The sequence below is a fragment of the Periplaneta americana genome, chromosome 12 (assembly GCF_040183065.1).
Source record: "Periplaneta americana isolate PAMFEO1 chromosome 12, P.americana_PAMFEO1_priV1, whole genome shotgun sequence".
Lineage (NCBI taxonomy): Eukaryota > Metazoa > Arthropoda > Insecta > Blattodea > Blattidae > Periplaneta > Periplaneta americana.
This window is the reverse complement of record NC_091128.1, coordinates 176,513,233-176,527,993: the sequence shown is the minus strand read 5'-3', so window position 1 is coordinate 176,527,993 and position 14,761 is coordinate 176,513,233. Positions and strand designations below refer to the sequence as shown.

The 14,761-nt window shown below is 37.0% G+C and overlaps 1 protein-coding gene across 1 annotated transcript in view; it reads right to left on the bottom strand.

The window, feature by feature from the left end:
* Nucleotides 1-2,400: 2,400 nt before the first annotated feature.
* prd1 (pruning defect 1) overlaps nt 2,401-14,761 on the bottom strand; it is a 62,052-nt gene continuing 49,691 nt past the window's right edge. Inside the window, exon 11 of the mRNA XM_069842651.1 lies at nt 2,401-2,723. Coding sequence (XP_069698752.1) covers nt 2,721-2,723 — 3 coding nt within the window. The 3' untranslated portion in view covers nt 2,401-2,720. The remainder of the gene's footprint in view (nt 2,724-14,761) is intronic.

Here is a 14,761-nt window from a genome sequence, read left to right as displayed (position 1 = left end):
TAAGCCCCAAGATTAATGCAGAATGTTAATTGCGTACACGGGAACGCAAGACGGTTAAGCACGTATAGTTGTAAGCAAGAAGGTTAAGCGCATATAGTTGTACGCAAGAAGGTTAAGCGCATATAGTTGTACGCAAGAAGGTTAAGCGCATATAGTTGTACGCAAGAAGGTTAAGCGCATATAGTTGTACGCAAGAAGGTTAAGCGCATATAGTTGTACGCAAGAAGGTTAAGCGCATATAGTTGTACGCAAGAAGGTTAAGCGCATATAGTTGTACGCAAGAAGGTTAAGCGCATATAGTTGTACGCAAGAAGGTTAAGCGCATATAGCTGTAAGCAAGAAGGGTAAGCGCGTATAGTTGTACGCAAGAAGGTTAAGCGCATATAGTTGTACGCAAGAAGGTTAAGCGCATATAGCTGTAAGCAAGAAGGGTAAGCGCGTATAGTTGTACGCAAGAAGGTTAAGCGCATATAGCTGTAAGCAAGAAGGGTAAGCGCGTATAGTTGTACGCATGAAGGTTAAGCGCATATAGTTGTACGCAAGAAGGTTAAGCGCGTATAGCTGTAAGCAAGAAGGGTAAGCGCGTATAGTTGTACGCAAGAAGGTTAAGCGAGTATAGCTGTAAGCAAGAAGGGTAAGCGCGTATAGTTGTACGCAAGAAGGTTAAGCGCGTATAGTTGTACGCAAGAAGGGTAAGCGCGTATAGTTGTACGCAAGAAGGGTAAGCGCGTATAGCTGTAAGCAAGAAGGGTAAGCGCGTATAGTTGTACGCAAGAAGGTTAAGCGCGTATAGCTGTAAGCAAGAAGGGTAAGCGCGTATAGTTGTACGCAAGAAGGTTAAGCGCGTATAGCTGTAAGCAAGAAGGGTAAGCGCGTATAGTTGTACGCAAGAAGGGTAAGCGCGTATAGTTGTACGCATGAAGGTTAAGCGCGTACAGGGATACGCAATAAGTTTAAACGCTTACACGGGTACGCACGAAGGTTAAAAGCGTACACGGGTACACAAGATGGTTAAGCGCGTAACGGGTACGAAAGAAGGATAAAAGTGTACACGGGTACGCAAGGTTATACGCGTACACGGGTACGCACGAAGTTTAAACACGTACACGGGTACGCACGAAGTTTAAACACGTACACGGGTACGCACGAAGTTTAAACACGTACACGGGTACGCACGAAGTTTAAACACGTACACGGGTACGAAAGAAGGTTAAAAGCGTACACGGATACGCACGAACGCGTATACGGGTACGCAAGATTGTGAAGCCCGAACACGGGTACGCAAGAAGGTAAAACTCGTACACGAGTACGCAAGAAGGTTAAAAGCGTACAAACGTACGCAAGAAGGCCCTGCGGTGTGGCCCCAGAGGCGAAAAACGCGGCAATAGGAAAAAAGAATCTTGAAACAAGAATCGGGGCTATGCGGGGGCTGCCCCAGCAACCGGAAAAACGAGAAACTTGAAATTACCTCGGGGCTTCGCGTGATCATACCAGCGCGGGAAAACGCAACAACCGGAAAAATGAGAGACTTGGAACATGTCTCGGGGCTCAGTGGGAGCCGCCCCAGCGCCGGAAAATGCGGCAACCGCAAAAATGACCAACTTGAAACATGCATCTGGGGCATGTGGGGCCTACCCAGTGGCGGAAAATGCTGGAACGGGAAGAAAGATAAACTTGAATCATGTTTCGGGGCTCTGCGGGGGCTGCCCAACGCCGATAAACACGGCAACCTGAAAATAGAGAAACTTCAAACATAACTCGTGGCTCTGGGGGAACCGCCCCAGCACCGGAAAACGCGGCAAGTGGAAAAATGAGAAAATTGAAACATGCTTCGGGGCTCTGCGGGGGGGCGCCCCAGAGCCGGAAAACGCGACAATTGGAAAAATGAGAAACTTGTAACATGCCTCAGAGCTCTGTGGGATCAGCCCCAGGATTAAAATATAGCTCCAAGGCCATGAGAAAGTCCAGGAATCATATTGGCACCACAGCACGAGTTACATTAAAATTTTCCATGAAGCCAGTTCAGAGTTAATTGAAAAGTGAGATCCCAAATTCGCTCAGTCCATTTGGCCATTTTTATAATGGCATATAATGATTATGTTTGAGCCTTCCCATCATATTTTAAGCAGGTTTTCTTCCAAAACAACATAAATTCTTGTCTAAAAGGTTGTGTTTGCATGTCACTTGAAATCTCGCTCAGTCTGTAGACTGGAGGATAAAAAAAAATAGACCAGTCCTTTCATAAAAATGGATTGAAGGCGTTTTGGGACCACACTCTTAAATTACTAAAAACAGTTTGCTCACTAAACTATGAGTCACTCTCGCTAATGCAGACGTCTATTATACCGTGGAAAAGGAACAAAGTCAAAGGTTTCATCCTCATACCTCAAGTAGTCACTCTTTGAAATAGAAACATATTTAATATTACTTTAAAATAAGACTTACATAAAAGTCACAATACACAAGAGAAGTCTTTAGGAACCATGTAACTCAAATTCACCAAGTTTCATACAGTAAGAACTAAAACCAAGTTCGATAATGATATTGATCGAAAATAAATAAATAGCATTTGACATGGTTATTCATATATTACAGAAACTATTCATAACAAGTCAATGCATGAATATTGTTGTTACTAATGCCCTTCCTGAGGTGCGTGTGTTTTTCCTAGTACTGTTTCATGTGCTTGTGGTCCTTCACCAGATGATGCTATTGGCTATTCACTGCTGAAACAAGAGCAAGGCTGGAGAGCACTCTTCAGGCAACATCTGCAATTCACCAACATGTCCTCTCCAGGAACTTCGTGCAACGATTTGCAGCTTTTTACACATTTCCTTAAGCATGTGACTACAGATTTTCACAGTACGAACAATGTTCATAAATGGATATTAGAACTTAAAAAGTGCGAACTATACTGACAGAATACATGAAACTGACGAACTATAAGATGTGGGAGCCATTTTCTCAAGTTCACACGCATGCCAGACTGTTCTGATGCTAACAATTTATGTTCTAACCAAGGGGAACCAATCTCGACCTGCTTTGCAGGGCAATCGAGTCTGGTGGCCAGTCTAATGTTGATAAATGCATGTGAAACAAATTGTAGAGTTCAGAAAGGCGACTGACAAGGTCCACTATATACTGCTGATTACAACTGCGTCACATATGAATCAAAGAGGGAGATATTTAAACTGCACAGTTCGATATTGTATAAAGATTGGCAAGATTTCAAGCCCAAATACAAGTCACGATCTTGTGGTATGTCTGGGTCATGAAACAAGCACACATTCATGCTCAAAGAATAGTTGGTAACAGCACATTTACAGACAATAAATCCCAATCTTGTGTGACAAAAATAAAACCTGAATATGTACCATATCAAAACTATTTTAAAGCATTAATACTCAATAGTAACATTCATGAAGTTAAGTCAGCACTCTGAGAGCCGTATTCATAGACATTTTTAGCGTGGGTTTCTGGTGGATGATCAGCGTTTTTCGTATTCATAAACCAGTGTTAGCGATATGATATGATTTGAATTCTGTACTAGTAACCAGTGGATAGCCGGGACTAGCTTAGTACGCTCGTAGCGCATGCTGCGAAATGTCTATGAATAGCACCCTTAGAGATTACTTCTGAGGAGGCTATTTACAAACATTTCACAAGGACATGGATCCGATTTGTTAACCCAAACTGTGTCAATTTATACTAATATGGATTTAATTTGCGTTTCTTCTGAAAGCTACATTAAAATGTGAAAAAAAATAAAGGTTAATTATGTTTTTAATAAGACTTTCATTTAACACCATTTAGGCCTTGAATTCCCAGTGCATTGGGCAGTATCATCTCCTCGGCTGCTCCAATAAATTTTACACATACTTTTACCACCTTTTCCTCTAGAAAAAAAAGCACTGCATATACAGATTTCTGTGCTTCATGAATTTTTTAATAAATGGAAGGGGAAATTACGTCCACTCAGAAACAAAATAAATCTTGTACCGTATTATATTCAGATGTATATTCAAAGTGAATATGATGACGCTAAAAATGGAAGGTTAATCAGGTGTTGAAAGAACATTTAGAGCTACTAGAAAAGGATCTAAAATGATCACATTGCATGCAAGGGAAATGTAAAATATTTGTATGCAATGCTCTGCTATTATTTGAATCTTAAATCAACTGAAGACTATCATGAAGAGAAGGATAGTGTTCGGTTAAAAAAATGGTTTCTGCATCAGCGCCTTCCCAACTCTGCCAGTTACAGACAAGATCAATTATTATTCACAGGAACTGTCCAAAGCTCCCAATTCCAGCACGAAAGAAAAAATAAAACAGTCATTACAAAAAAAAAAATAAAGGCATATGTTACTGATAAAATAGCTGAAGATCACGGACATGCAATTGTGTGATTGTCACCATATCACTGCGAATTCAATCCTATTGAATTAATTGGCAACAGACTAAAAATATTTTTTGTGTATCAAATTTACTATGGGCATTCAAAACTGTCTGTTCTGTGACAACTGGATTAATGGATTACATACACCTTCAAGGGTAAAAAAAATTATTTTTCATTTTTTTATATTAATTTAATATGAACTCTTAGCCTTATATCTGTGAAAGAAATTTTATAATATCTACAAAAAATAGACCAAGAGGTGTGTCGTGAAAAACAAGTCATATATGAGCCTTGTTGTCAGCATCTTGGAGCACAATACCACATCACACATTGGACAGTTTCTGGGCTCATGTTCGGTGCCCGTGGCACGATCCCACGAGAAACTTTAAATCAACTTAAACAATTTAACATTTCTGATGCAACGATTGATGCCATAGGATCTCATGTGTTAAAATCAACCTTAGCTGTAATTAGTAATCATTTGTATCCAACAAACTTTTATTGTAAATGATTTCCTATGTTTTCGTATCATTTATCTCAATGTTTTCTTTTTCCTTTCAAATTGTCACACAATTGGTTTTAATGATTATTCTTTATGAATTGATTAGTAGGCCGATCTATTTGAACCTTTATTTAGGGCGGCTTTTTTGTTAAATATCTTGCCATGTAAATAAAATGGAGACAATCCAAGTTCCTGGACAACAAACTACTACCACAACTACTATGTACATACAATACCAGTCAGCAATTGTAATTTTATTGCTTATTTTATGAAAACTGCATTTTTAAAGTAATTTATTGCTACAAACTTTCGTTATTCAAGAGTTTCCATAAGGACAAAGTGTTATAAACAATTAAATTTAGCGACTATAAAATGTTTTGTTTACAAACTAAAACACAAAGTTTACAATTTTTTTAATTATACATATGATCAACCTATTCGTAAATAAAACACATTGTTAAATCCATAAAGATAATGTCTCAAAATTGAAACAGATCCCTTAACAGTGATAATGGCCAAACGGAGGAGGAATGCTGTATCTAATCTCATTGATATCCAGATATCGGCAAACAATTTTGAAATGGTTCCCCATGCTCCAATCCCCAACCCTGTTACTGTTTAAATCATGTCTTCTCAACTTATTTTAGATAATTGTATTGAATTTTGCATGATTCTTTCTCTTAGTGAGATCGAAAAACTGTAGCTCAATCTTTAACAGAAAAAAAAACTGGCTGGCAAATTTGAATACATGAAGAAAAATTTTTTTATTTCTCTTACAGTGCAGATATTGTAACCTCCGAGCTAGGACTTGTTAATATGAATGTTACCTTTAAGAGGGGGGGGGGGGGGATTAAAGATCGTGGGAGTAATTTTTTCATAGCAGTTTAGTTCAAACTGCAGAATGAAGATTTTGAAAATTTACAATTCCAAAAACTTTTCATATAAGCAAATATTTTATCTTTTAAACTGAAGAGCAAATATATGACATTCCATCAAAATAGGGCTTAAAGGGGGTGAGGGGCGAAATTTTGGCCATTTTCAGTAAAAAATCGCATTTTCGTTTTCTTGTAAAAAATGAACCATCAATGTCTTATTTATATGTTAAGCAAATTAGTTTCAATGCTCTGCGGCACTCGAAAGCATAAAAATTACGCAATATATAAATGGCTGCAACCTTGAACTTGCAATTCCATTCAAATTTTACAAGCTGTTTCCTCACACTTTTTTTCAGCACATTTCGTCTCGTTCAAGTGTAAAGGCTCTTACAATTTTGATGTTATGACCATGAAATTTTTACTGCATGTTGTGGATAACAAAGTAGCGCATAGGTTTTATGATTAAATTAATACTTTCTGATATAAAAAATTATATATTTATAGTGGCAATCGAAAATTTCTATTTTTAGGTATGCAGTGTTTATAAAAAAAATTTTCCCCCTTTTGTAGTAAAGATATAGAAAAACTGATGTGTGATGTTTTTCTAAATATGCCACTGGTCTTGCAAAAAAAAAATTTCAAATATTGTACTAAAAAATTGAGCGACACATTTCGTGTTGAAATACGCAAATTTTTTCAAAATATTTTTAATACCTCAGAAAATAATTAACTCACAGAAATGAAACTTCACCACATCATTATCTATCACACCGTGATACAAAAAAATCAAGGACTTAGCTTGAAAAATGTAGAAAACAGAAACTTCACCCAACATCCCCTTTAAGGATATGAAGGAATAAAACTATGAAACCTAGCTTTTAAGGGCGGAAAGTGTATGTAACCCCTTAAGACCTGCACATATGCAAGAAGTGCGGAAAATTTTAAAATTTTTACGGTGAGTGGGACAAAAACTCTTTAGGCCAGTTTATTAGATCTTTAGGAAGTGATGATAATGGTGGTGGTGATGGCGACAAATGCCAACCTAACTCAAGATTAATCAGAAACAAGTACACCAGGCATTGTTTAACATAAGTTTGAAAATCATCTTTAACGCTTTTTTTTGCCTTATTTATTTACCAAGCATTCAATCCTATACCGTAACTCCACCTTGAACTGGAGGGGATGCAACTGTTTAAAAATCTGGCAGGTAGTTTTCCTCTGTCCAAAAAATGAAGCACAGTAAGGTGATCATTTAGGATATTATCATATACATTCATTGTAAATATATTTCACACTTCTTTCATTCCTATTTTAACAAATTAAAAACAATGTTTTGAAGTTCCTTATATCAGGCCTGTAACTATCAGGCCTGACAAATGAACATCTCTATGATCTTTGCTTTGTCAGGTGTTACATGTAACAATCAGAAGGGCCTTAGCATGCAGATTTCACATCTGAAAACGAAAGTGACTACACGCAGGAAATGATGGACTTATGGGAAGCATGTAAAACATGAATACTTAAAGAGGATGTTTTTTATTTTGTATAATATTAGCAGATAGTATTTGTAACATATTGCAATTTACATCATTATAATTTCATCCTGTAAAGTAGAATAATTTTGAAGTTGCTTAAATATTTTCAGATTACATATTGTGTTACAAAATTAAACCACTAATATTGTTACATGCAGAAAATGGTTTTACTTTTGAGATAAATTTTAGTCTTAAAATGTTCTTTACATTCTAGTGAGGGATTGGGACTAAATATGAATATCAGACTTTCAATTTGGCATCAGTGCGTGCACCCAACACTCCCATGTTACTGGCTATTCCCTATGTACAACAAACCTAGAGTCAACTAACCAGATGGCTCGGACACAATATATACTCCACTAGTGCATTCACAGGCTTTCATATTAATTACATGTATAAGGAATGTAACCTTTTTAAGATTTTATTTTGTTCATGATATTTGTTAAGTCATTTCACGCAATCATTCAGTTTTATGCACTCTTATTAAGGATTGATATATTCGGGAAGAGTAAGATAGGCATGTGTTATTACAACGATACCAATAGTACAACCAGAGCACACAATGAAGAGTATCTCATCACACCAACAGCTGACCGACTGCCAGAACATCTCTGACAATTGGGAGAAAGAAAAAACAATCAGTAATCTAGATCAGGCGTCTCAAGGCCAACGCATAAAAGTTGTTACAGAGAGCAAGTGTAGATAGTGTAGTCAGCTGAAGAGATAAGCGCAATACCCGAACATAGCCGATCGCTGATTAATGTCACACGCATGAGCGAGCTAAGTTGTAACTGTCGGGGGAGAAATGCCACAAAGCTGCACTTTTGAGTTGTACTGTCACAATAGACGGTTGTTTTCGGAAGGAATTTCTTAAGTAGTTTGCAATATTAATATTAATAATAATAATAATAAATTTATTTTCTAATTATATATCAATAAGTAAAAAGAAGACATCTGAAGCATGAAGAATTATATGTGTTACGTAATTATTTAAGCACAAAGAACTGGCCACCCTACCCCATTATCTCCTGGCCTGGTTACCTCATAAGTGGCGCCTTGTTGGTATCACTTGTGAGGTTGAGAGGTGTCTTCGGACAGTTGACTAAACAACAACAATAATTCATTTCTAGTAAATGGTTTTTGGTATCTTTTTTTTTCTTTTAAGTTTATACTATATTTAATAAAATAAAATTCAATTAAATAATAATAATATTACAATTATTAAACTTTTTGGTTGTTAAAGTACGCATTCTTATGATATGCCAATATTAATATATTCATTACAATAATAATTAAATAATATGTTTCGTAATGTTTTCAATAATTAAAAATAACCAAAACATCTTAGAAATTCATAAACATTTATTTTAAATTAGAACTATTCAAATCTTAAATCTGGTTTCAAATTCTTTTCTCAAGTCCTTCAGTACTTCATTATATTTGTTACATTGGTCTTGATTCAAATTAGGTAACGATAAATTTTAGATTAATAAAGTGGTAAGAGTTACCCACTGAAACTTTCGACTCTCACAATTTCGCTTTCCCTACAAAAACTTTTATTTCTTCATACATTTGCGGTAATAAGGACATTCTTTCCTCGGAGATGGACACAACATCGTAGCGGTTGCAGATGTTTATTCAAACGTCGCGGTCAATGACGTCTTCCGGAGATACACGAACTGGTCCCGAATCTTGTTCCACTCTTACATTAAAAAAGAGAAAGAGGAGGAAGTGCTCCGAGAAGGCCCTATTGAGACGTCTGATCTAGATACTATACTCTGTGTATGTGAAATACATCTCTTATATTTTTTTTAATTTATTTTTTAATATAATATTAAACATTTAACACATCTGTTGCATTTTGCTATGCTTAAAATGATAACGAACTCTAACGAGGGTAGAGGACTATTTTATAGCAAGCTTGATATAATTTTCTAGATTAATGCACTTCGAAGTATAATGTTAATACACTATTCTCGACTGCAAATCTCCTGCATATGACCTTCAAAGGCTTAATGACTACAGCGAATAAAAAACGTGAAGTTTGTGCCTATTTAGGATTATTATTACTCCATGCCTACTTTGGCATGAAACTGAATCTGCTTAAATCGCGAGCATTCCTACTTGATTCCAGAAAGAAAACAGGGATGGTAAGGGACCCCAAGCTTTCTCTGGGTGGCAAGGTCATTCCTGGTGTAGACCCTTCCACCCCAGTAGGTTAACTGGGCATCACAAACACTTTAGCTAAAGGCCTAAAAGACGATGCCCAGAGTCAGAAGCTTGTTAAGGCTGTGATGAGAGTCAAGAGCCTGCTGGCATTAAACCACCCCAAAAAGTCAGGCTCATCACGCAATATATTATTATTCCCAAATTTTTGCACGATATGGTATTATGCAACTTAAAATGTTAAAATGTTATGTTTTATTTAACAACGCTCGCAACTGCAGAGGTTATATCAGCGTCGCCAGATGTGCCGGAATTTTGTCCCGCAGGAGTTCTTTTACATGCCAGTAAATCTACTGACATGAGCCTGTCGCATTTAAGCACACTTAAATACCATCGACCTGGCCCGCAACCTTCGGCATAGAAGGCCAGCGCTATACCTACTCGCCAACCAGGTCGACTGCAATTTAAATGATGCAGACAATAAACTACAGCAAATTTTCAAATCCATACTGCACCTCCATCCCAGAACCACTAATCATGTTTTATACTGCAGTTTAAGGGATGGAGGAATGGGAATACTCCACTTGACAACGATGGTGGTATTGTCTAATCTCAGGACGAGGATGGCCCTCTCTGGAAGGAGAGATCCAGGAATATGCACTGCAATTGGCGATGGCAGGCTTCAAAATCGCCAATGCAGAGCCCCAAAACCATCTTAGGCTTTATAATACGAATATTTATTTTCAGTCAATGACTTTACTATCAATATATGTAAGGTGCGAGTCCTTACATTATATGATTTAATATTGTATGAACGTTTTCGTCAGTTTCATACCAACATCATCAGATACAACATTCTATATAGCAATATCATCACTAACAGGTACATATGTCTCTACAACCAAAATACAATATATATTAATAAGCATACAATATGATAAAAACATGCTCTTCACCGCTCTCACCGCTCATAATGCACGTTCAAGCATATGCCGCAAAGCAACATCATAAGACAACCTAATATTGAAATATATCGTCGTATACAAATGATATCCATAACAACTTTGAATAATTAGACTCAAGGCACAACCTCAGTCTATATACTATGACGTACATACATTTGGAAGGTGAAAAGACATGAAGTAATGAGATAACAAGAATACGGGTACAAACAAATCAGTTAACATAGTTCAAAGACTGTAATGCATCTCTTCACACAATATAGTATACAGATTTAATTTTATTTTTTATTATTTTATCAGTGAAGACCTGCAAACATATTTGTACAAGTATTGTAATCACACGTGTGCTTTTAATCATTTGACAGTAGGGTGTAGTCACACAAGAAAGACATATTTATGTCCTAATTATATTGGTTTTTATCATGTTTTTATCATATTGTATGCTTATTAATATATACTGTATTTTGGTTGTAGAGACATATGTACCTGTTAGTGACGATATTGCTATATAGAATGTTGTATCTGATGATGTCGGTATGAAACCGATGAAAACGTTCATACAATATTAAATCATGTAAGGACTCGCACCTTACATATATTGATAGTAAAGTCATTGACTGAAAATAAATATTCGTATTATATATCATAGACTTTTCTGAAAATTAATCAAAATGAATTGCAAAATCTTAGACTTTGTTACCCAATGATGCCGGCTGCGTTGGTGAAAGCCAGGAACAGAATCAAAGATACAGAGAGAGAGGACTGGTGTAAACTAAAGTCCCAGGATCAAGGAGTACAATATTTTAACAATGACTCTGTGGCAAATTCCTGGTTCTATGATCCTAACGCAGCGATGTCAGACAGGGACTAAACGGAGCGGAGCGCTCCACTAGACTGCTTTCGTGCTCCAGTGTTTCCGCAGACATAAGCAAGTTCAAGCTCTGATCTAGCTCCACAACCGGTATTGGAGCTTACAACTCTGACACTACTGCCCTAACGTGTTGTGTTCTAAGAGGTACATCAACGCCTTTAAGCTTAGAATCAACATGAACGACGTCAACGTAGTCCTAGTGAGAGCAGATAAACAAAAATCAATCCTTTGCCACAACAGCAAATCAAAGCCAAAAGTGCTAGGGCACGTGATCAGAGAATGTATATCCGGCAAGGGTCTACAAATGCCCAGGCACAATGCCATCATAGAGAGAATAGGCCGAAACCCACAGGTTTAACGTATCTAGAGAGCCAGAGCACCTCGTTGGTGAAGAAAGATGCAAACCTGACCTTCTCCTAACAGACGAGGGCAGGATTCTCGTAGTCGATGTAACAGTCCACTACGAGAGCCACCGGCATAGCTCAGTCGGCTAAGGAGCTTGTCTGCCGATCTGGAATTGCGTTCAATCCCTACTTGGGCTGATTACCTGGTTTGAGTTTTTCAGAGGTTTTCTCCAACCACAAAGCGAATGTCAGGTAATCTATGGCGAATCCTCGGCCTCATCTCGCTATCACCAATCCCATCGACGCTAAATAACTAGTAGTTGATACAGTGTCGTTAAATAACCAAGTAAAAAAAAAATAATAAAAAAATACGAGAACGCATCGTCTCTGACACATACAAGGAAAAAGTCAGTAATTATCAGCCTTTGGCTGATTATCTGGCAGGTGCCAATAATGCTCGTGACAATTGTGATCTACTGATGGTGATCGGCTCAAGGAAACCAGGGAATCCCTAAGCACTATAGGGATCGCTGGTGGAACCTTGGAGGAATATCTCTCGATGTTGGCATTGGGTTCAAGCCTTTGGCTGTGCGCCCAACCAGGTGAAAATGGCCTGGGGAGAGTGGTCGAATCCCATTTAAATTGGCAAGCAGGTCAATGGCAGTCGCCTATATAGAAGCTTCTCTGTGGAGAGTAGGTGATGTACCCATTATAAGATCCAGGTCTTGAGTGGTAGACAACGGTATGTGAGGGAGGACATCTTAAATGGCTCTAACACCTGAATTTCAAGGATATATTTTTAGATGTCGATTATATATGGGAGCAATGAAAAATTGCAAATCTGTTTCATCTACAGTAAAACCTCGATAAGACGTGCCCGCTTATTATGCTATCCCATGTAATACGCTTTTTTTGTCCGGTCCCTGCACATTTCATATATAACGCCTTTATAAAATACCCCGTTTGTTGCGCTCAAGTCCCGCATAATACGCTGTTTTTGTGGAATATTTTCGATGTAATTTTCAGCAATGTACTGTAACAGCGATGAAACATCTTGGTCACTGAACTCACTGGTGCCATTAACCTGAAAATGATTGGTATTCGACCCTTTACCTGCACATTTAAACATTCTTACCTTAGTATACCCCACCCTCTTGTTACGCTCTCTTATTCGATTCTTTACCTGTGCGCTTAAAACCTACATACAGTTACAATATCTCACCCTCTTGCTAACCCTCTCTCTCTCTCAAACAGCATTCCTCACTCGGCCCTAATAAAATTCTGGAAATTTTTGCTGGGCAGTTTGTTGTCCCTTAGTGTATTGAAGTGTCTGTGAATATGATTACAATGAGTGTTAAACGAAAAGCGCTTTGTGTCGGAAAAATTGGAAATCTTACGAAAGTACGATGAGAACAGTACTCTTACTCAGAAACAACTCTCTGATTCATTAAGAATCCCATCATCGATATTAAGAACGATAATAAAAAATCGCGACTCAATTACTACAGTTACGACGTCGTCAGAAGGATGTAATCGCAGAAACTGAAGTGTGGTAAACATGAGGACTTGGAGAACACGCACATGGCAAACAACTATAAATTACTTTTTTCCGAAAGAATTAAGTACACTACATATTGTAAATGTCTTTGACATACAGTATAGTAATTACAGACGTGGACAAATTATTAACAAAATTGACGATTTTTACGATAATTCTGTTTGCAAAATTTGACTTTTTAATTTAGACTACAGTTGACAAGTTTGCATATTTCTATCATTACAGTAGATAAAAATAGGCCTATACAGATATGTCAAGTGTATTCTAAATTGAAGAGTCAAATTTTGAAAAAATATATAATGAAAATATTGAATGTTGCTAATAATTTGTAAATGTTCAAAAATGTCAACTGTAGTCTAAATTGAAGAGTCAAATTTTGGAAAATACATAATAAAAACCTTCAATTTTGCTAATAACTTGCAAATATGCAAAACTGAAGTGCAGTCTAAATTGAAGAGTCAGATTTAGTAAAAATATACTGTAAAAATCTTCAGTTTTGCTAATAATATGGAAATATCCGAAATATCAACTGTAGTCCAAATTGAAGCGTCAAATTTTGAAAATATACAATACAAATCTTCATTTTTTTAATAACGTGTAAATGCCCAAAAATGTCAACTGTATTCTGAATTGAAGAATCATATTTTGTAAAAGTATATAATAAAAATCTTCAATTTTGCTAATAATTTGTCCACGTCTGTACATAATGGCGTAAAACTATATTACCTTTCATGAATCATGTATTTCAATAAAGAAAATTGCTAATAGATACTGTATTATAAGTCAAAATTAGTATACCCGCCTGATACGCGGTCCCGGTTAATACACAGTTTACACGCAGTCCCTTGAACAGCATCTGATCGGGGTTTTACTGTAGTAATATAAACGAAGGGCTGGAACCCAATATAATTAAAAGTCTTTAATAACAAACGATTTCAAAAACATCGGGTCATCTTCAGGTTAATATTACATATGTAAACATAATTCTCTATGTTCACATATGGTACCTCCCTTGTAATAGGATATCAGGTTAGATATCTCGAGTAGCCAAATGCCTCGTCACCTAATAAGTGACGCACATGAATGGACTGTCGACAAGACGAGGAAACATGAACCCGCAATGTTAGTGGTCTTCAGCAAGTATCCCGTAGCATAAACAGAGCATTCATTTGAATTTGAGTCTGATGTTTGCATGTGAATATAATACACATCCCAGTTTCAAGATGACATTTTCTAAAAAAAAAAAAAGTGTGTATTATAATCGTGTAGAGGCATGTAAAGGGGATACCTTTAATCTTTACCCAAGCTTTGGGTCTTTGGGGTAGCACAGGTTGCTCAAGCTCAAGCTCTCCCCCCTCTCTCTCTTTTATAGGAGAAAATGATATGCTCTATGTCACAACACTCCTCGCCATATGCAGGTGGTTTGCAGTACAGTTTCAATGTTATTGCACATTTTCTTCATATTATTCGTATATAGCATAAAAGACCAGCTGTTGGAAACGCTCTGGCAGTGAATTGTTAAACCGAACATTTCATGTTCACATTCCCT